Source organism: Mauremys reevesii, linkage group 15 (assembly GCF_016161935.1).
Source record: "Mauremys reevesii isolate NIE-2019 linkage group 15, ASM1616193v1, whole genome shotgun sequence".
In the NCBI taxonomy this organism is placed as follows: Eukaryota; Metazoa; Chordata; order Testudines; family Geoemydidae; genus Mauremys; species Mauremys reevesii.
The window spans coordinates 43,899,260-43,920,291 of NC_052637.1; the positions used below are offsets into that span (position 1 = coordinate 43,899,260).

The window sequence follows — 21,032 nt, forward strand, 5'->3', positions numbered from 1 at the left end:
CTGTCCCTATAAAATCAGGACATCTGGTCACCCTAATGTAGATAATAGAGTGGCAAGTATACTTATAACATTTGCAGATGACACCAAGCTCCAAGGGGTTGCAAGCGTGCTGGAGGACTGGATTTGAATTCAAATGACCTTGACAAATTGGTCTGAAATCAACAAAATGAAATTCAAAGCCAAGTGCAAAGTACTACACTTAGGAAGGAAAAACCAGCTACAAAATGGGGGAAAACTGGATAGTGCCACTGAAGATGATTTGGGGGTTATAGTAGATCCCAAATTGAATACGAGCCAATGTGATGCAGTTGGGGGGAAAAGGCTAACATCATTCTGAGGTGCATTGTAATTGTCCTGATCTACTCTGCACTGGTGAGGCATCAAATGGAGTGTTGTGTCCAGTGCTGGGTGCCAGACTTAAGGAATTATATGGACAAATTGGAGAGTGTCCCCAGAAGAGCAACAAAAGGGTTTAGAAAACCTGACCTATGGGGCAAGGTTAAAAAACGGGGCCTGTTTAGTCTGGAGAAAAGATGACAGAGGAGGGATCTGATAGTCTCAAATCTGTTAAGGGCTTTCTGTCCTTCCTCTGCAGCTCAAATTGTACCATCTCAAGCTTTCACGCTGCCCCAATGATTTGAGAATGGTGATGTCAGTTGTTTAGAGACTAGAAGAATCCCCTCTCCTATACACCTCCTCAGCTTCTCTTGTTTTATTTTCCATCTATTCATTCAGCTCTGCTGGCTCAGCTTTTAACTTCCATGTCTCATTCACAGAGTCTTGTTGCAGAATTGTTCTTTTACTGATGTCTCATTCTGGCTGAATTCTCTTCTTTAATTCTCTCCTCTCTTCAACAATCTCCATGTATTCTTCTCTCTCAGTTCTTTTCACTCCTGCTGTCGGCCTGGCTGCACCCACACTTGCTGCTTTTAGAAATGGCCATTGCTCTTCCCTATCGTCCAGCACTATCTCTGATTCTTCAGATCTGTGGCTGGGCTGTAGCTTGAAATGAGCCTTCACTGCTGTACCTGGGGGCCAGCTCTGTGCTGGCTGGAGAGTCGCTCTTTCTTCATGCGTGGGGCTCTCTGTCTGCTGTAGGGTGAACACTTAGGGGCTGGGCTGGGCTGGGGGGTGCCAGTGCCATAACTGCCTAGCGCCACCGGTGCAGCTTTCTCCCTCCAGCCGTGCTGCTGAAGAGGCCCACAGAGAAGCCGGTGCTGGTGCCACACCTGGTGGCTGGTCGTTGATAAGCCCTGTAACTGGAAAGTGGCACTTTAAAGGGGAGGCTGCTGGAGCCTTTTGGCCCTACGGGGACCGGCCCCCAGCGCCGCAAAGCCTTGGGGGACAAGGAATTCAGCTCACAAGGCTGCAGGGAGATAGGCTGGGGCGGAGCGTTAACCCCCCTGTAGGGCTGGGGAAAGAGGCAGCGACGCAGTGACTGACTTGAGGTCATACGAAGTCAGGTGGGGCTGGGACTGGAACCCAGGAGTCCTGGCTCCCCCCCACCCCCGAGCTGGGGAAAGAACCCAGGAGTCTGCGCACGCGCACACTCGCTCTCTCCGCCCCGCCCACCTCCGGTATCACGTGGTCACAGACCATGGCCGCTCCCAGCTCGGCTTCAGAGGCCGCGCCCCGCCGGTGAGCTCCGCCCCCAGGTGGGCGGGGTCGGGGAGCGAGCGAGCGCGGGCACCGGCCGCCGCCAGAGGCAGCCGGGGGGCCGCGGCGGGCAGCATGGAGGAGGAGAGCGGCTACGGTGAGCGCGGGGCCCGGGAGGGGGCGGTGTGGGGCAGCGCCCCCTGGGGCGGGGCTGGGGGACACCTGCCCCCTGGGGCACTGCTGGGCTGGGGCAGGTGGGGAGGAGGGGACACCTGCCTGGTGGGACACTGCTGGGGCTGGGGGGGACACCTGCCCCCTGGGGCACTGCTAGGGATGGGGCAGTGCTGGGCTGGGGCTGGGGCTGGGGCTGGCGGTGGGGTGGAGGGGACACCTGCCTGGTGGGACACTGCTGGGGCTGGGGGGTGCTAGGCTGTGGGGGGCTGGGGCTGGGGGACACCTGCCCCCTGGGGCACTGCTGGGGATGGGGCAGTGCTGGGCTGGGGCTGGGGCTGGCGGTGGGGTGGAGGGGACACCTGCCTGGTGGGACACTGCTGGGGCTAGGGGGTGCTAGGCTGTGGGGGGCAGGGCTGGGGTGCAGTGAGAAGGCGGGTGCCCCCCAGGGTGGAGAGCGAGGTGAGGATCTCTTTACTGGGCTTGGGAAGAGGGGAGGGGGACTGTAGGACAGCTGCAGGGGCAGATGCTGTAGGCTGTTCTCTGTGGGTCACCCCCCCCCCGCGGGGGGGCGGGGGCAGGGCTCTCTGTGTCTGAGGTCTGGTGCTGCCCCAGCTGCCACTCAACAGCTGGGCACATGGGCTCTCACCAGGCACCGGGTGCGTTTTCTCTCTGTGGCTGCATTTGATGCTTCTTGCTGTTTCCTGTTGCTGCAAGTGATCTGGCAAAGTGCTAAGCATAATGGAGTGTGGGGAGTTCAGAGCTGTGCTTGGGTGGGATGCGGGTACGGCTGCTGAGGCTGCTCCCCAGTCACCCCCGGGCAGGCCAGTCACCCAGCTCTGCTGGTGCTAAATCCTAAACTGCAGTTCTGGATGCATGGAGCAGGCACCCTCAGTTCTATGGCCGTGGGCTCTGGTCACAGAAATGGTTGTGTCTGATGGGCATGATGTGACATGCTGCTTAAACCCTGGCTAAGCTGAAAGGTGGGTCACGCAATGGGGAGTGAGAGGACCTGTCCTGGGGGACTTGGGTGTTTAAATGAGGAATGTGTAGTTTGCAATGAGCTGCAGGCAGGGGGAGAACAGATCCCAAGATGGCCTGGGAAGGGGGGAGGTTGAGAATGAAAACACCTTGAATTGTTTGAGGAGAGGGAGGCTGGGGTATAATCAATGTGCTCAGCCTATTGTGGATTTGGGTGTAATGTTCCTAGTAACCTGAACTACCAAGAGGAGTTTGGGCCTGAACTCTCCAAAGCTGTGAAATGCAGGGTTTGAGCAGACACCTGCTCCAAGTGCTCCCCAGCAGGCCTGTATGTTGTGGGAGCTGATGGTGTGCACTGACCCCAGGTAGATGGGCTACCATGCCTAAAGGTGCTTAGGTGAGGTGAGGACGGAGCAGCAGGGCTAACTGAGCAGCTTCTCTTCGCTTCAGTCGCCTGCTCACTTCACTTCCGGACAGGGTGCACTGTTGTGAGATTGCAGTTTTAATTAAAGTTTTCCTGGAGTACAGCCCGAGGGGGAAGGGGGAGTTCTCTCTCTAAACCCCCCTGGCTCTTTTCTAGTTAAAGGACTTGTTTTTTAAATCCAAATTCCCTCTTGGCTGGCATCTCTCTGTGACATCCTTGCAGCAAGTCAGTGAATTAATATGCATGACCCAGTTATCAGCATGAACCCAACCTTCCTGCTAACAGCTCCAACACAGACCTGCTTAAATTATCCTCTTACGCTGCTGCAACATCTTTCGTCCTACAGACTGCACCAGGATTTCTTAACCCTTTGGAGGCAATTGCACTTGGGTATCTTTGGCCTTTCAGATTTGGGGGCCTGGAGTGAACTGGCTGGAGCTCTGTGATGATGGTGGCTAGACTCCTCGGTTCACTTGGTTTGAGTGTTAAGAAGTTCACATCTCAGGTAGCTTGGACTTCCCTGGTAAGTCACTGGGGCCTGGTGTTGATGTCCCAGGCCTTGCCTGGATGTGTTGATGGGGTAGCTATTCTCAACTCCCTGTGTAGATGACTCTCTTGGTGGGAGTGGCTAGGTAACAAACAGCTGTGTGCGCGCCTGTGTCTACACACCCGCTAGTGTTGCTTTTGTTCCTAACTCATTCAGGGAAATGGCTGCTGTGCTTGGAGTCTCATGCGGCTTCTGTTGTAGTCCTGGATGCCTTGTCTGGTGAAAGCAAAACGGTGCTGGCCTCAGCCAGAGTGCACTGGAAGTGCGGGATTAGTGCTGCAGTGGTAATCTCTTTCAGGCAAGTGGCAGGCTGCCCATCCCTGTTCTGAATGTTATTAGGATCTGTGAATTCTAACCAGGGCAGCGTTGCTGCTTGCCATGTGCATGGAGAAGGACCCAGAGTTCTTGTTTGGCTGGTGCAGCTGCATGCAGAGGGAGTTACCTGAGCTGCTGGTGACTGTCAGTGGCTTTCAGGAGGCAGCTTATGGAAGAGCCCAGTGTTCATGGGACAGTGCCCCCCATGCACCCCAAAACTCCTCAGGGATTCATGCACCCCAAGTGCCCCACTGGGACTGTGGCGGTGACCCCATCAGACGCGTTCTGTATTCAGAAACTCCGGAGTCTCGCTCTGAGACTGACTTTCCTCCTGGTTTCTGTGCCTGGGAGGTGGCCTGGAGGCTGAGGAATTCTGCCTCGATGCACCATCCCCAGGGGCATGTAATGACTTTTTGAGCATAGACTAGGCTGTGCCAGCAGGCTGTGGAGAGGAGCAGGACTGAGCACGCTCTGCCTGCCCTCTGCGGGCTGAGTAATGGACCAGTTCACATTACTGCTGCTCTGCAGCTTTTCTTTCTATCCATAGATCTGGGCAGAAACTCAGTCTGCCCTACAAAGCGTCCTGCCCATTCCAGCAGCTGTCAGGAACATGCTAAGCCAGGCAGGGCTGGGTGATCTGTATTGCAGCAAGGGGCAGAGAGTCCATGGCCTGGCTAGTGTGTTCCAATCCTGGGACATGGCAGGGCAGCAGGCGAGGTGTCCCCAACATGCTGCTGTCATAGTGTGGCAGGGAAGGGGGTTCTTGGTCTGTCTTTCCATGATAATAGGTGAGGCTCAGTGGGTTTGTTCAGCAGATTTAACGTGAGCTGCTGCTAAGAGACAGGTGCCCTTGTGGGACTGCTGGGTGCTGTTCTGTGCCAGCTGCTGACCCTGCTTAAGAAATGCTCCCTTGGTTTATTTGCTTTCAGGGAAGCCAGCTATTCCAGGTTGTGCATGTGAGGTGTGTCCATCTGCTAGGCCAGGTTGGGGGGTGAGCCAAGGCGTGTGCAAGGGTGTCGTGCCCAGGGTTATATCCTCCAATCCACATGCAGTCTTCGGTCTGCAATGGAAGGAATTATCCAGGGAGGCTTTGGAGTGTGCATCTCGGCAGGTTTGGTTACTTCCTGGTATTCCCACTCACAATGTGCTGGGCTGGGCTCTTGCAGGAGGGAAGGATGAGGAGACCCAAGAGATAGGGCTAAAATTAAGCTGCCTCTGATCTCTTTTTTTGGCTGTCACTTCAGAGAGCGTCCTCCAGGGAGCAGTCTCAGCAGCACCTGCCCTGCTCCCACCCAGGCTATGTCTAGATTATCTGCATCATGTCCTGGGAACAGAGAGAGAAACTGCTGTTTGTGTTCATGAAACCAAGCCCACATCCTGTGCAGCTGCTGTTCACACCCCTTTGGTCTGTTACCCCACATGTGGGCCCGGCTGGCTTGTGTGTGCGTATCTCTCAGTTCCTTTTCTGTCATCTCAGGGTTGGGTCACCTGCTCTCCCCTCTGCCCTAGCAGCTCTGGCTGGGGCTGATGCTTCATGATATGGTGACTGTCAGTTTCAGCGTCACTGGTAGCTTCTGGCTGGCTCTCAAAATAAACGAAGAAACCAGCCAAAATCTCTGCTTTTGAGCATTGCCAACAGGACATGTGATTTCAGGCTGGAGGGATGTAACTAGACCTCCCCTCACTCTCACCTAGCTGTCCTTCTCCAAGGGCTCCCGTCTGACCAGCCCTTTGTGCTATGACTCCTCTGTCCCAATGCAGTCAGCATCGCCTGAAGTGAGCTCTGAGCCTGGCTGTGTCTGACACAGCGGAACAGTAGGTTTCAGATTGCCTTGTCACACAGATCTGATACAACTATAGCTTCCCGTCCCCTGGGCTGCAGGACTCCGCTGCCTGCATCTTCCTTCGCTGCTTCACCTGCTCTGCATTCAGCTGATGCTTCTGAACGCTGACTGAATTTAAACTCTCAACCAATGCTCCGCAAGGCCTTCCAGGGTAGGAGCTGGGCTTGATTTCATAGTGTCTGTTGAGCTGAACTTCTTGCAAACAGCAGTTGCCAGACAGCACCCCCTTGCAGCTGATCACTGCCACGTGCCATGCACAATGTAATCACACTCTAGGCAAATACAGACCTGGGCCAGGTAGTGCAACTGCCCAGCTCCTCTGGCTGCAGGCTCTGTCACTTCTAATATAGCGAACACTTTACATTTAATTCCCAGCTCTCTCAGGGCATTCCTCGGCCTCTGCAGCTGGACCCCTGGTACTTTAATGTCTCTGGGCAGGTTGGTCCAGGCCAGTACTTAATGGGCAATCTCCATGGTGCACCTTGGTGTTGGGGACAGTGGTGCTGGTGAGTCAGCAGGTGGTGATCTTCCTTGGGAGTTAGTACTCACCCTGTGGTGCTCATGGGGCTGGTTTGATGAGATGTGAAACTGAGATCCTGACTGACCCTTGCAGTGTGGTGAGAGGTTGCAAGGGGCCACAGACCTGGCAAAAAAAACCCTGTAAAAATCCAGCCAGGTTGCTGATGGCCACGCTTTGCTGGTTTACCAAGGCGGCTGCTCCCAGATGATGATAGACCTCTATCCTGGGATATGAAGGAGTCCAGTTTCCTTGAGCCAGAGTTGTCTACCACAGCACCAGGGCCAAACTCCCATGGGCTAATTCTGTTCTGTCCTCCTAAACTGCCCCTGCAATTCCAGGCCAGTATGGGGCAGCTCTTCCTGTTTGAAATCATTGTGCAGTATAGCAGAGAGCTGCCACATTGCATCCCAGAAGTGCCTGCATTTTGGTGATAAGTGAGTTGATCCCCATGTGTTTACATTTTGGTTTAGTTTGGAAAGCACTTGGATTTCTCGGGACATTTTCTTCTCTCTAAGGGCCCCTCAGCACAGGCACTAGCAAAGCAGCCTGTGGAGCTGGAGAGTACAGAGCCAGATTTTTCTTGTGGCAGGTGACGGGGTTTTGTGTGGCCAGAGGCTGAGCGGGGACACCTCATTGCGCCAGAGCTTGCAGATTGGTTGCTAGCCTAGCCACCCAGTATGGTAAGTGGCTCACCACTAGTTCTCTAGTCCACAGCTAGCTGAGGAGCCCAGCACCCTCGAGTTTTCTCTGCCGCCTGTGTCTGTCTCAAATGCGAGGTGGTTCGCAGCCTAAAGCTGGGACATCCCGGTCTGTCTGCTGTGCCAGCGGCTCTTTGTGCTGCTTGGGGAGCGAGTTAACACGGCCGGCTTGGTGCCAGGGCCCTTGTGGTAACCGGGCCCTCTGCTGTGGTGGAGACGGGCTGCACCTTTGCCTGGGGACACTTGTCACTAGGGCCCTCTTGTTCCTAAAGGACAGTGCAGGGCAGGAAGGGCCCCTCTCTGGCCAGGCAGGGGTCTGTGTCCTGGCCCCTTGCGAGTGGAGTGATTCCGCTGATGCTGTACTTCCTCCTCACTGCACATGTGGTGTGTGACCTTCCCCCAGCTGCCTGCTCAGCAGAGAGCAAATCCCTGGGTCAGCAGCGGGTGGCATGGGTGCGTCTCTGGGACCATGCTGCACCGAGCGGGGCTGCCCCATTGAGAGAGCTCAGAGAAGTGAATCACATTCACTCAAGGGCTCAGAGCTGAACCCCTGGGGTTTAGCTGGGCAACAGGGCTAACAGCGGGAAAAGGTCTGCAGGGGGTCCTGGCAGCTGTGAACACCACGGGCAGTGCCAGGTGTAAGTAACTAGGAATGTTGTTTTGCTGGCAGTTAATCGGGAAGCCTAGAGCTGTGCAGAGGTATCTCTCTGTCTTTAAATCCAACTAAATAATTGGGAGGAGAAGGAAATCAGAGCTGAGCAGTGGGTGCTGGGCTGGGGCATCAGAGAGCAGCCGGCAGAGGGGACTCAGCAGGGCTGTTCTGCTGGATGCACTGACTTGTTGGCAGTAGGAGCCAGGACTGGCCCACACCCCTCCCCTCCAGCCTGTGGGTGCCAGGGCAGTGGAAGCTCCTGGCAGGGGATTGGCAGGTCGCTGTAGTCCTGCTGCACTCTGGGGTTAGTGACAGTTTGGGCTGGGGGGATGAAGGGATTTCTGTAAGAGGGGCTGGGGGTGGGGAGCCCAGGCCTGGGAGCAGGGTGATGCTGCAGGAGCTGATGGAGAATAATTCAAAGGCACTTTTTGCGCTGGGAAGCCTGACCCTTTGGCTGGAGGACAGCAGGGGTAGCAGCCCCACACCTCACTGAGGTGCAACGTTCCCATCTCTTCTGGGCTCTCCCCGGCAACCATGTGGCTGCAGCTCTGTGCCAGGGTGTACAGCAGCAGCGTGAATGTCTGTTAGGGCCTCACCCACAAGCCCCAGCCAGCCACTGGGCATCCTCTGTAGCCAGCGATCCTGGGCGGGTTTAGCATTTCTCCTGCGCAGAGCTTAGAGGCCGGCACCAGCGTGGGTCCTGTGTGCAGCCTGGCAGCCCTGCCCCAAAGAGCTCCAGGGGAATGGGACATGCCGGAGGGGCAGGCTTGGAGCAGGAGCGATGGAGAGCCGGGGCTGTGAGCGGCGCATGGGGAGGGGGCGTGCAGCCAAGGTGCCAGGTGGTGGAGCCAGAGGGTGCCCGTCAGTACAGTTTGGTTCTCCTTCAGCTGGCTTAGCTTCATCTCTTCTTAGCTCGGGCTGTGCTAGTTCTAGTGAAACAGGAAAACTCACCCAGGCTCCTTCCTTGCTGCTGGCTGGGGGTGAGCTGGGGCCAGGCACAGGGCCTGCTGGCATCTCCCTTCAGCAGCGCCAGCCCCCCATCCACCCGAGTGCCGCTGTGGGGCCCTGCACTGGCCATTCATAGCACCGAAGGGGGAGCAGGGGCCCAGTCATCCCTGAGCGGCCGTGGCAGCTCTTGCTGATTAGCATGGAGTCATTCGAACCTGCTTCCCTGCGTAGGGAGCCCTGAGCAGCCCAGCAGCTCCAGCTCTTCTCTGCGCCCCCTCCTCCGCCCCCCGTGGGAGACCATGCGGGCCGGGCAGCACCGCCACCTCGGCATTCTGCAGGTTAAAGCCATGGGTGCCATTGGGTGGCCAGAATGCTGTGAGCCTCACCAGTGTATGTGGGCTTCTCGAGATCCTGCCCAGCTTCCCGGACATATGGAGAGCTGCCGGTCAGTGCCAGGCCTGCTGCACTGCTGGGCCAGCGACCCCCTCCCTGCCCCCAATGGGAGGGGCTCACCGGGGTTGCAGGCATTTCTAATCCCAGCTGCTGAGCCCCTGAATCGTCTGAGTCCCACTGAAATCTCAGCAGGGGCCCGGGGCCTCTCCCAGCCCATGGGGAGTTTGCCATCTTCTCTCCCCTTCCAGCCCTGAGCTTCTGGAACCCCGAATCCAGGAAACCCTGGCGTCTCCTCCCCTTATAAACTGATCACACAGCCATAGCCTCCCAGCGCCCCAGCAGTGCCCTGCAGAGCTGAGTCCTTCCCCAGGCCTGTGGCAGTCGCTGGCTGTGAGCACATCATGGGCCAGGCGTGCCACAGCCAGGACCCTGGGATCTGGAGCAGCAGCACAGAGAGTTTTATTGGTTTAAATAAAACCCACTGTGCACATGGGCTCCTGCTGCTTACTGTGAATTAAAGGGTTTTCTGCTGTCTTGCACTTCCAGTGTCTCATGGAAAACCCCCCTGTACTGGGGGTTTTCGTTTGGGTTTGTGGGAGAAGCCCATTAGCTGGATGTTTCTTCCAATAAAATCAACCATTGAAATAGCTGAGAGGTAAATCTAGCCTGTTATCTGTAGGGTTCAGAGTTAACCACGTGCTGACCCCAGTGTGGCCAGTGCATGCCTCGTGGAGCTATTTTTTCAGGCTGCCTACAGACTCAGGCAGGCATCACTGCACTGGCTTTGCCTGGGTCACATCCGAAGGGTTTGTCTGGCCCCATCAAAGGGCCAGACGTGTATCTTGTACAATGAGAGCTTGCTTTCTGGAGCCAGGTTTTATAGCACGGTTAGGGGAGGAATGCAGGACATTGTTGGGCCGGGCCCGCTGGAGTTGGGGTGAAGTTCACATCAGTTTTCTTCCGAAACGCCCCAGGCCAGGACCCTCGCTCAGAGAAACGGCGGCAGGTGGGAAACGAGCTGGTGCCCAGTGCACAGAACACATCTCTCTGCCTTGGCTGAAAGAAGGAAGCTCGGGGTGTCTATCTGTGAGGTACAAATCTGTCCTGATTTCATACCAGCTGGGAGCTTCCCTGGCCCACAGGGATGTTCCTGCTGCAGCAGGATTTCCTCTGGTGGCTGACACTGGGCCTCAGGCAAGATGCTCAGAGGACTGTGTACGCTCCATCACTGGCCTGAGTATCGTGAGCACAGCGCAGCTTCCTCTGTGCCTGGCTCCTTCCTCAGCTTGAGCGTTTGCCTTGGAGCTGCTGGTGATGCTCAGGGTCAAGGCGCAGCCATGTGGCAATGGCAGCGCTGGCCGCTGGGGAAGTGAAAGCATGTGGAAATCAGAAGGTCAGGCCTGTAAGCCAGGACAGCAGCATGCAGCCCGCACTGCTCTTCCTGGGAACAGTCGTTTTCCCCGTGTCTGCACAATCAATTGCGCCATTTGTCTCTTGCTGAGAGCTGCCCTGGAGGCCAAACTCCTGCCCCAAGTGCCCATGGGACGACCTACCAGAGGTTCCCCCCCAGCTGGTGCTCCTTCCCCTCTGATGTCTCCGCCAGGGAGCTCCTGGCTGCCCCTTCCGCTCCTGACTCTTCTAGCTGGACTGCAGTGTGGTGGGCTGGGATCTCTGTTGCTTGGCGGATTCTGGGTGCAGGGGCAGCTCCGGGCCCCGGCCTTTGATTCAGAGCTGGTTGCTTAGTGCCTTGGTGCTGCAGCAGCTGGTTAGTTCTGAGGGGTGGCGTCTGTCTGGACTGCCTAGGCTGCACCGTGATGCTCCCGGCAGGCTCTGACAGCAGAGCAGCAGCCAGCTCCGGTGTCTGGAGGGGGAAACGCACCCCGCCCCATTGGTTGTCTCTTTGGGGCACATGTGGAGCAGCAGCTGCAGGGGCCTGAGGGGCTCAGATGTGGGTGAGGGGGACAGGTGGCCACGGCTGCAAGGTGCTGAGGGCTTAGGGCAAGAGGTGATGGTGAAGCAGGCAGCATCTGTCCTTCCAGCTCTGCTGCTGTCCAGCCTTCCAGCTTGGGCTGAAGCTCCTAGGCCTGGCCTCTGTGGCTGGGTCTGAGCTGCCTCGGACTCTCCCAGCTGCACACTGCATGGGCAGTTCAGCTCAGCTGTCCCAGGGCAAGATGCTCATGAGCGGAGGATTTACGTGGCCCATCACCCAGCCAGAGCCCAGGTCTAACGGGCAGGGAGGCACGTGTGGGGCATCGGGTTCAGAGGGACTGGGCAGACATTCTCCCTCCCAAGTCAGGCTGAGCCAGTGGGTCAGAGCCGGGGGAGCATCCTCCTCCTGCCGCAGCTGGTGCATGTCATGCTGTTGGCCGGGGCTGGAGGGGAGCTCGCCACACCCTCCTCATGCTCTCCCCACCTCCATCACTTCGGCTTGTGTGCGTTGTAGTTTTTTATGCACCTTCCCTTTATGCAGTGGTGGTTGCTATGCAACCACCGGGCTCACTGGATGCTTAAGGCTCTAATAATACAGAAGGCGAAAACTGACCTAGAAATCCCCCCGCCCCCCTAGGGGCAGGAGGGGCGGGCTGGAGCTGATAGGCCGGGGCAACTAAGGGGAAGTTCCCCAACTAACTGTCCTCTAAGTGGCTTTGAGCCCCCCAGCTGCCGCTGCAGGAGCACCACCTGGGTTAGTTTTCAGGCGGGGAGCTGGGATTGGCTGGCCTCCGTGCGTGGGCTTCGTCAGCTGGGAGCTTCCAGTTGCCAGATAATCAGTTCCTCCTGCCGGAGCCAGACCGGGGAACCCTCTCTCTGTCTGTCTCCCTCCCACTCCCTGTTTGGAGAGTCCTTGGTGCTGCAGAGCCAGGGCTCTGGCCATCCCTTTTCTGGCAGGTGCACTGCCTGGCCTGAAGCGGGCACCTGCTGGGGCTGGCTGTTCCTGCCCACTGACATCGGAGTGACACGGCCCCTGCAGTATGGGGACGGTCAGTGAGCTTTGTGCCTCGAGTTTCCAAGCCTTCCTGTGCCCCTCTGCGATCGCCAAGGCAGGTATGCGCTTTACCTTCCCCCTCTCCCTGTGCAAGGTGCAGGCAGCTGGGGGAGCAGGTAGGATCTCTGGCTCCTGGGAAGCCCTTAGCTGCCTGCTGCTCTGTGCCCTTGTGGCTCTCGCTGACCGTAGTGCATGGAGAGCTCACGTTCCCTTTGCTGCCTGCGTGCTGCTGGCTCCTGACCTTTCCCTGGTTGCTCCCGGCAGTGCTGCTGTGGTGCCAAGCCATCCCTGCCAGGGGGGCATGGGGTCACCAGGGGGCTGGCATAGCGCCACCCCTGTCACACGGGTGCTGTGTGTGGTGCCCAGGACAGTGATTGGCTTGTGAGGAGGGTGACTGCTGCAGCCCCTCAGAGGGTCTGGACAGGCCCAGGGTTCCTCCCGAGCAGCGCTCAGCATGTGTGCGCAGCGGTGGCATGGCCACTCCGTGCTGCCGTCCTCGGGGGCCTCACCTCAGGATGGATCTGGCTGCTTCTCAGCCCCTGTGGGGGGTGAGGCTGCTCTGCTGCCAGGCGCGGGAATTATCACGAGTGTTGGGGGAGCTGCTGGTTGAAGTGTCCTTGGCTAAACCACAGAAACCAAATGCAGTGCAGTGCTGAGACTGCCTGTTTCCATTGCTCTTTCGCACGAAGCCTCTGGGGTAGCATGCAAATGGAGTGTAGGCAACTCTAGGTCCCAGTTGCTGAAGTCTCCGGATTCTTGGTCTTGTCGTGGAGCGAGGGGGTGGGGAAGGGGTTTGTCACCCTAGGGACCTGTAGGGCATTTGGTGGTGTCTGGCATCAGCTGTGTGGATGAGGGGTGGGAGACAGGGCTGTAAGAGGTGGCACTGTGTGCAGAGTTCCCATATACTGGGTGCATTTGATACCAAGCAGCTTTCAGGTCTCTAGGCTGGCATTGAAGTACCAGGCGTACAGGAAATAGGCATGTCAGGGTCCTGCTTCCTGCAGAGCTGTGGAGCGCGCCTCAGCCTGGCTCTGACCTGCTTCCAGCTGGGCCCGTATGGAACATCGTGGGGTCAGCTCTGTGCTGTGTGTAGGGGACATGGTGCCTGCGATGGGCCACGCATCCCAGGATGCTGACTGTGGGCCAGAACAGACCTGCCTGCAGACTGGGCCCCATGCTGGCATCTCGTGGCCATCATTCCCCTCTGCTGGTTCCCTAGGGCATAGCTGTACCTGGTGAGAGTCCCTGGGCCCGTCCGGGGCACAGACCTGAGAGTGGCATGAGTTTGAGGAGCCATCCCTGGGCTCTCCCTTCAGTGGGCGGGGGCAGGGACCAGCTGCTGGGGACGGCTCTCTGACCCCCTCGGAATGGCTGTGTCCCCGTGCGCCTGCAGTGTCCAGCTGCTGGCCGCAGTGCTCCAGGTCAGGAAGAAAGAGTCAAGGGCCCACTGGGCATCAGTCTGCGATTCCACGAGGGGGCTGAGGAGGGAAGACAACTGCCCTGCTGCTGAGGGGCAGAGACGGCTCCCTGGGCAGCACTGGCTGCTCCGGTTCCCACCCTCCTGGGAGCGTAACTGATGCAGAGGTGTCTGCGGAGGCTGATTTCCCGTTCGGCTGGCCTGAAAGGGGCGCTCTGGCTGCTTGGCACTAGCTGGGAGCAATGGGTCTGCCCCTCGGCCCCCTGCCTGCACCCTTCTCCTGTGCCAGAACCAGACAGGTGGAGGCTGCCTGCTCAGCTGCCAGTGTCTTGCAGTTTGCAGAGGACCGGGTGAGAGGTTGTCAGACAGGAGCAGGGAGGCAGGTACATGCTATGCACCAGCTGGAGGGGAGCAGGGGAGGGGGAGCATGGCTGACAGGTGGGGCCCACAGTTCCCTGCTATCCCATCCCTCGGTTCCCCCCTTCCCTGACCCACAGCCCCCTGCTATCCCACCCCTGGGCTTTCTGCAGCTCTGCTGGTACCCCCGAATCATCACCAAAGTTCACCTGTGTTTCCAGGCAGGTGTGTGCTGTGCCTGGCCATGACAGGCTAGATTCCCGTCCCTTAAGGCAGGTGGTGGTGGTGCGGGGGGTCTCCAGGGAGTCGGCTGGGGCTTTAAGCCCAGGTATTTGGGGAAGCTCCTGTGACTCTGTTTCCCACATCGGTCACTGCCAGGCTCCAGGTGAGGGCTGCTGCCTGGGGAGGCCTGCTTGTAAATGGGCCTAGCTGGGGTTTAATGCAGGCATTGGCCAGACAGAGCCCTGGAGGTGGGGGGCCAGAGGGGACCCAGGGCAGGAATCCCGCGGCTGCACTGCCATTCCTGCCCTCGTGTTGTTTGGGGAGATGCAGCTCATGTGATGGCCCCTCTGCTTTGCCCCAGTGAGCGGAAGGGGGTTCTCGCTTGGAGGGAACTGGGGAGCCTGCAGCCAGAGCGCTGAGTGAGCCAGTGTCCATGGTAACGGGTCTTCTGCTCAGCCGGGAGGCTGCGGGCAAAGAGCTGCTGCTTCTCCTTATCGGCCTGGGCAGGGGCGAAGAGGAGTGAGGGTGACTGGGGCCTGGCTGCCCGTGGCCGGGGGTTACGCCGTGTGGCAGCTGAGGAGCGTGGGCCAGCCTGGCTGCAGGAGGGACCCAGGCAGTGTCTGGCTGCATGCCCCTGGTGCTGCCCCCATCCGCAGGGGGCCTCTGGCTGCCCCTGTGGGAGTAGCTCACTCTGATGTAACCCTGGGACGTGCGCACCGCGCAGTGAAAACAGGATGTGGTGGCCCTGTGCCCGCAGGCAGGGGTGGGAGGCGGGGCAGGAAGTTCCCCTGCAATGGCTGGGAGGCCTGAGTGCTCCTGAGCCGGCATCGGGGAGCAGCCAGTGGGGAGTGGGACTGCCGTGTGCTGGTGCCCGGCCTTGGCGCAGAGGCGCCCCCCTTTGCCACGTGTGGTCTTGGCCACCGAGCTTCCCGTTCCTCTGCACCCTCCTTGCCCCATGGCACTCCGAGACAGGTGCAGGCAGGACTCGCCCAGGTGTCTGGGGACTGGGAAGGCCCTGGAAGATCATAGAATATCATGGTTGGAAGGAACCTCAGGAGGTCATCTAGTCCCACCCCCAACTAAATCATCCCAGCCAGGGCTTTGTCAAGCCTGACCTTAAAAACCTCTAAGGAAGGAGATTCCACTACCTCCCTAGGTAACCCATTCCAGTTCTTCACCACCCTACTAGTGGAAAAGTTTTTCCTAATGTCCAACCCAAACCTCCCCCTCTGCAACTTGAGACCATTACTCCTTGTTCTGTCATCTTCTACCAGTGAGAACAGTCTAGATCCATCCTCTTTGGAACCCCCTTTCAGGTAGTTGAACGCAGCTGTCAGATCCCCCCTCATTCTTTTCTTCTGCAGACTAAACAATCCCAGTTCCCTCAGCCTCTCCTCGTAAGTCATGTGCTCCAGCCCCCTCATCATTTTTGTTGCCCTCTGCTGGACTCTCTCCAATTTTTCCACATCCTTCTTGTAGTGTGGGGCCCAAAACTGGACACAGTATCCAGATGAGGCCTCATCAATGCCAAATAGAGGGGAATGATCACCTCCCTCTATCTGCTGGAAATGCCCCAACTTATACAGCCCAAAATGCCGTTAGCCTTCTTGGGAACAAGGGCACACTGCTGACTCAACTCCAGCTTCTCGTCCACTGTAACCCCTAGGTCCTTTTCTGCAGAACTGCTGCCGAGCCATTTGGTCCCTAGTCTGTAGCAGTGAATGGGATTCTTCCGTCCTAAGTGCAGGACTCTGCACTTGTCCTTGTTGAACCTCATCAGGTTTCTTTTGGCCCAATCCTCTGATTTGTCTGGGTCCCTCTGTATCCTACCCCCACCCTCCAGCGACTCTACCAGGGAAAGGAGAGGCCAAGCCCAGCTGCACTTCTTCCCGGCAGCCGCTCGCAGGGTGTCACCGGTTCAGTTCCGCTCTCCCAACAAATGGCTCCCGCAAACCCTGTTGGCCCTGGCCAGTCCTGGCCCTGCTTTTCACGTCCTGCGTTACCAAAAAGCAGGGCAGTGCTGTACCCCCTGCGGAGGCCTGGGCCGTGTGCACCTGGGCTTGGTGTGAGGGAAGGGTTCTGAACCTGGCTTGGGGGGGGGGGGCAGTGTCACAACCAGTGAGACCCCGGCTCGCCGGGCGTGCTCCTGGTGCAGCCTGTGCTTGGCCGGAGTCCTGCCCTGTGAGCTGGGTTGGCCTTCTGTAGTATGAGTTTGGAGTGCCGCCTTTGTGCCAAGCTGCTCCGAGCCCCAGTGTCCATGGCCGGGGCAGATGGGATGGTGGTGAGCTCCCCGGGCCCGTGCGGCTGGCCCTGGGCAGGGACTCGCGGCATAGGTGGGTTTTGCTAGTGGCTGGTGCTTTGGAGAGCCCCGCTCTGTGATGGGTTTGCTCCCTGAACCCAGCAGCATCCTGTGGACGTGGTTGCCATGAGACATGCCGAGGCCTGGTGCTCAGCAGGGGTCGGGAAAGCGAGGACGTAGCTGACAATCAATAACATTTAAAATAACCAGGCCTGTGGGACAGGACAAACCCTCCTGCTTCGTGATGTGGGCAGCTTCTGAGGCAGCGTGGGACGAACCATCCCTGGAGCAGGTCACCCCGTGCCTGCCTGCTGCAGGGCTAGGTGGGCCCTGGGCTGAACCAGGCTGGCAGTGCCCATGTTCCTGTGTAACCAGCAGAGGGCAGCACAGGCCAAGGTGAGGCCCTGTGATTGGCATGTCTCTCCCGTGGTGGGGGTGCGGGGGAGGCAGGATCTGGCCTCTTGCCCTGAGGCCTGGGCACAAGCGGCTGTCTGTCCCTGGCGAGAGAGGGCATGGTCCTGGCTCGGCAGGGGACTGTGCGGGAGCAGGAGCCAGCAATGCTACCTAGGGATGCCGCCAGTTAATTGCCTTATTAGCCCTGGGCCATGTCCAGCGGGTCCTGCAGGCATCAGCCTGGGCCTTGTCTGTTAATGAGCTGGGGAAGGGGATGAAAGCCAGCAATGGTAATGGGAGGGTCTGCCAGCACCCTGGGAGCAGCAGGACGGCGGAGGGGATGTAGGGAGATGGGCTGGCAGGCGAGGTGTTGGGACACCCACTGGACAGAGTGCAGTGCCTGGGGCCAGCAAGCAAGACCTGCCCCTGAAGATGATACAGCTGTGGGTGCAGAGGCATGATGTCCCAGAGCAGGGAGAAGTCAGTCCCCCCTGTGACCCCAACTCGCTGGGATGCTGCACTCCCCTGTGAGCCCCTCCTCACTGGAGACATGCAGGGAGAGGGGCTCTGGGAGGGCCTGGTGAGTGCCTGGAGCAGCAGCAGTGACCTGCCAGCGCTGTGGCTAGGAGCTGAACTGGGGGAGGGGGAACCCCAAGGCAGTGGGCAGGGCGGGGAAGCCCATGGGGGAGGGGATCTGTGCCAAGCTTGGCCTCAAGCCAGGTCTCTGGCTCCTATGGGCAGGGGAAAGCAGGGCCTTTGGGGCTGGCAGGCCTGGGGCTTGGCTGCTGTTCTCCACCGTGCTTTGCTGGGGGTAGTCTCAGGAGCTGTCTGAAGGGACATGGCTGTTGGACACTTTGAAATCTCTCACGTCCCAGCAGTGTCCTTGGCACCCCCAGACCATAGGTCCAAAACTGTCCCCCTACCCACCCCCAGGCCTGCTGGGCCCCTCCAGAGAGGTTTGGATTTCCCATCCTCCAGAGACGCAGTCTGAAGCCCCGGACCCGGCTGTCTGGGGTGGGTAACACTGCTGTTGCCTAGGGCCCATGTAGCAGGGCAAAGCATTTGCCCCAGATCCTGGGGTGGTAGGAAAGCCCAGGGTGGCCATGGCAGGGCAGGAACGGTGCCCTCCGGCCCAGCCCAGGGGCTGAGGCAGACGCTGTGGGCCGGGTTGGCGTGTCTTGGGGCAGTGCCTGGGCCAGAGTTCTGGCTCGGAGCACTGCGTGCTGAGCTGGGTTGGCTGGGAGCAGAGGGGTTAATGGCTGCTGACGGCAGGAACAGGGTGTTGTACTGTAGCTCCGGATGACGCCTGCCCATCCGGCTGACAGATCACTGGCTCAGAGCGACTGTGAGTCATTCCGGGAAGTGCAGGGAGCGGCAGGTGTCCCACCCCGCCTGGCCTGGCGGAGCTACCTAGTGCTGGAGCTGAGGACAGGCCACAGGGCAGGCCCTGCAGGAGCGCTGGCCAGGATGGTCCTCAGGACAGAGGAGGGGAGCGGTGAGTCGGCAGGGTGGGGGTGGCTTGCTTTATGTTCTGGGGGGGTGTTTCTGTGCCCCCCCCATATGGCTTTGTGGCTCAGGTAGGAGTTTGGGGTACATTCAAGCCCCACTTCTGAGTGGTGTTAATGGGTGGCCTGTTGGGGAGGTGATGGGGGCACCCCTGGATCCCTCCTCTCCAGGGGTTTCTGCTCCTGCCCCAGAATGCACGCTGGGCCTGAGTCCAGCCCTCCCCGTAGGCCTGTTGTCAGTGCCCAGCTGGCAGTGTCCAATGCACCCAGGTCAGCTCCGCCCATGCCCCGGGTGCTAAGGAAGCAATGATCCTACCTCTCCCATATGCTGGAGAATGGGAGAGCACAGGGACTCTGACTAGGCCATCCGAGCCCTGCCCCAGTCCCCTCACCGCATCAGCCCCTGTGGACTGTGCTCTCCCCTGCCCCAGAGGGTAGCTCCACGGGGCACTGCCTGCCCCCATAGTAAACACTCTGACCCATGGGCATCCCAATGGCTGTTGTGGTTTGCTGGCCAAGGCAGCGCATGGGCAGCTTGTCGGGAGCTGCGTCTCTGCTCGCTCTCCCTCCCGGCGAAGGGTTAAGGGTGCTGCTCCCTGGGAGAAGGCGTCTCTGGGTCCCTCCCAGCTGCAGGCTCCAGTGCGTCTCCAGGTCATGCTGCTGCTTGCCCTGAAGCTTCCAGGCAGCTGGGAGGGTGCTGGGCAAATTGCAAGTGGAGTAAACAAGTCCCACGGGCCCTCCTTGCCAAGCTGTCGGGGATGGGGTGGGGCTTGGCCGCTGCTCTCTGCAAGCTCCCCTCCCAGGCCCCCTTCACCTTGAATCTTGGAGGGATGGGTCCCTTTGAACGGGTGCCTGTCAGGGGTGCAGAGCAGAGGGTGAGTGTGGGGTGGCAGGAATTCCCAGAGCTTCCAGCAGAGCTCTTGGCTGCTGATGGGCTCAGCTACCCCCACCCCCCACCCCCCCCAGCGCGTTATGCAGAGGGACTGGCAAACCCTGTTCAGTGATGGAGGGACCTTGTGCCTAACCAGCAATGTGTAGCTCTGCCCATGCCCCTTAACTCTGACCCCAGCCCCTGGCTAACCTGGCCCTGAGCCTCTCAGCTCTGCCTGTGCCCCTTAACTCTGACCCCAGCCCCTGGCTATTCTAGTCTTGGACACTTGAACCCTGGTCTCCACAGGAATAAAGTGCGGATGGCACGTGGATGGCACCTCTCTATAGGGTGGCATGTGAGCTGGGCAGGGAAGTGAGATCTTGTGCATGTTTCTGGAGGCTGAATCCTGTGGAATTGGGCCAGGACTGGGGCACTGTGGGCTCAGTCCCTCTGGGAGGGATTCTTACTGGCTGCGGCACTGCCCCTGTTCCTAACACAGCTGTGCCCTAAGCCTGCAGTCTGGGGGCAGTGATACTGTCTGACACAGCGCTCTGGGGGCGGGGTCTCCTTCAGCCTGGATGTGGCAGGAGGAGGGGGTGCTGCTCTGGCCTGGCGCCCAGCATGGGGAAATGCCCCCAGTAGCTCCGTAGGGCTGGTTCAGATGGGCACGGGTCCTAGCTGGCTCCCTGTGCTCAGAGCTGGGCTCAGCTTTGTGCAGAATCACTGCAGCGCCTGTCCATGGCTCGGCCAATGCCACAGGGAAGAGCCAGTCCCTGGCTCCTCCCTGCGGGTCTCTGCTTACCCCCTTCCCAGCAGCGGCCTCGCTTGGCTCCTTGGGTGACCCCCACAGATTGGCCCATTCCTAAGGTGGGAGGAGGACAGGGCTGTGCTGTTGGTGGAGGCAGTGGGATTGCTCTAGGCTGTGGGGGGCGGGGAGGGGCTGACCCTGTCACTTCAGGAGTGTTCCCTTGCTCTTGGCATTGCATGGGGGGGGCCAACCCCGAATACCCCCCCACACACTCTGCCCCAACTACTCTGCACTCATCCTGCTGCTGCCAGCGAGCCAAGTCCTGCTCCTGAGCCTAGCGCAGCCGCTGGGCTCTGTCCTGACCCAAGCCATGGCCTGGCGGGGAGCAGTGGCCATTGCTGCAGCAGGCCTGGCCTGACTCAGCGGCCTGTGGCTGGGCCCATTGGGAATGGCGAGCTGCTGCACTACCCTGAGACCCAGGGCCAGCTGCCCCACTGCGCGGCACCTGGACTGAGTCACTGTCTCAGCTGAAACCTGGGCTCTGGCCCAGCCAAGTGGCAGCCCCCGTGGGTGTCGAGGCAGTGAAGGGCCCCTGCCTTCCCCCATTGTGGGGCTTCTCCACCTGTCCCCACAGGCTGCTGCGAGCTGGGAGAGTATAGCTGGATGGTGGGAAATGTCCCCCTCCATATCTCTGTGTCCAGAGGCTGGTGTGGCTACGTCTCCCCCGGGCTTCCCTTCTCCTCTCTGACGGGATGAGCCTGTAACTGACTCAGCTCCTGAGAGTCGCCTCCACTCCGGACAGAGGACGAGCGCTGATGGGCACAGGCACCGCGGGGGAGCTGCCAGCCCTGTGCAAACAGGCTGCCCCGCTGCGCAGACACCTGGGGCTCCCTGCCGGGGAAGGGTTCCACGAATGGGTTAGGTCCCCTCTTCTCTATCCCCATGAGAAACAAACTGCGTCCCTGTTTCTCTTCACCTTTCCTGATGCTGACACCGGCAGGTCTGTGTCATGAGCCCGTTTACCCTCTGTGCAGCAGCACTGCTATCTGCAGGCTCAGCTCCCACTGCCCAGCCTGACGGGGGGGCCCCAGAGCCCAGCCATTCTAGGGCAGGCGGGCACCTGCCCCAACCTGTAGGCTGGGACGAGC

General features: G+C 59.2%; 1 protein-coding gene across 4 annotated transcripts in view; it reads left to right on the top strand.

Annotated features, from left to right (window-relative positions):
- The first annotated feature begins 1,617 nt into the window (after positions 1–1,617).
- Positions 1,618–21,032, top strand: part of CYTH1 (cytohesin 1) — a 39,943-nt gene continuing 20,528 nt past the window's right edge. The window contains exon 1 of one of the 4 annotated variants that reach the window (XM_039501009.1): positions 1,618–1,753. In XM_039501009.1, the coding sequence (XP_039356943.1) occupies positions 1,732–1,753 (22 nt within the window). In that variant the 5' untranslated portion in view covers positions 1,618–1,731. Of the gene's footprint in view, positions 1,754–11,895; positions 12,132–18,110; positions 18,256–21,032 lie in introns of those variants that run through there. The other 3 variants (XM_039501008.1, XM_039501007.1, XM_039501006.1) reach the window with 3 other exon arrangements.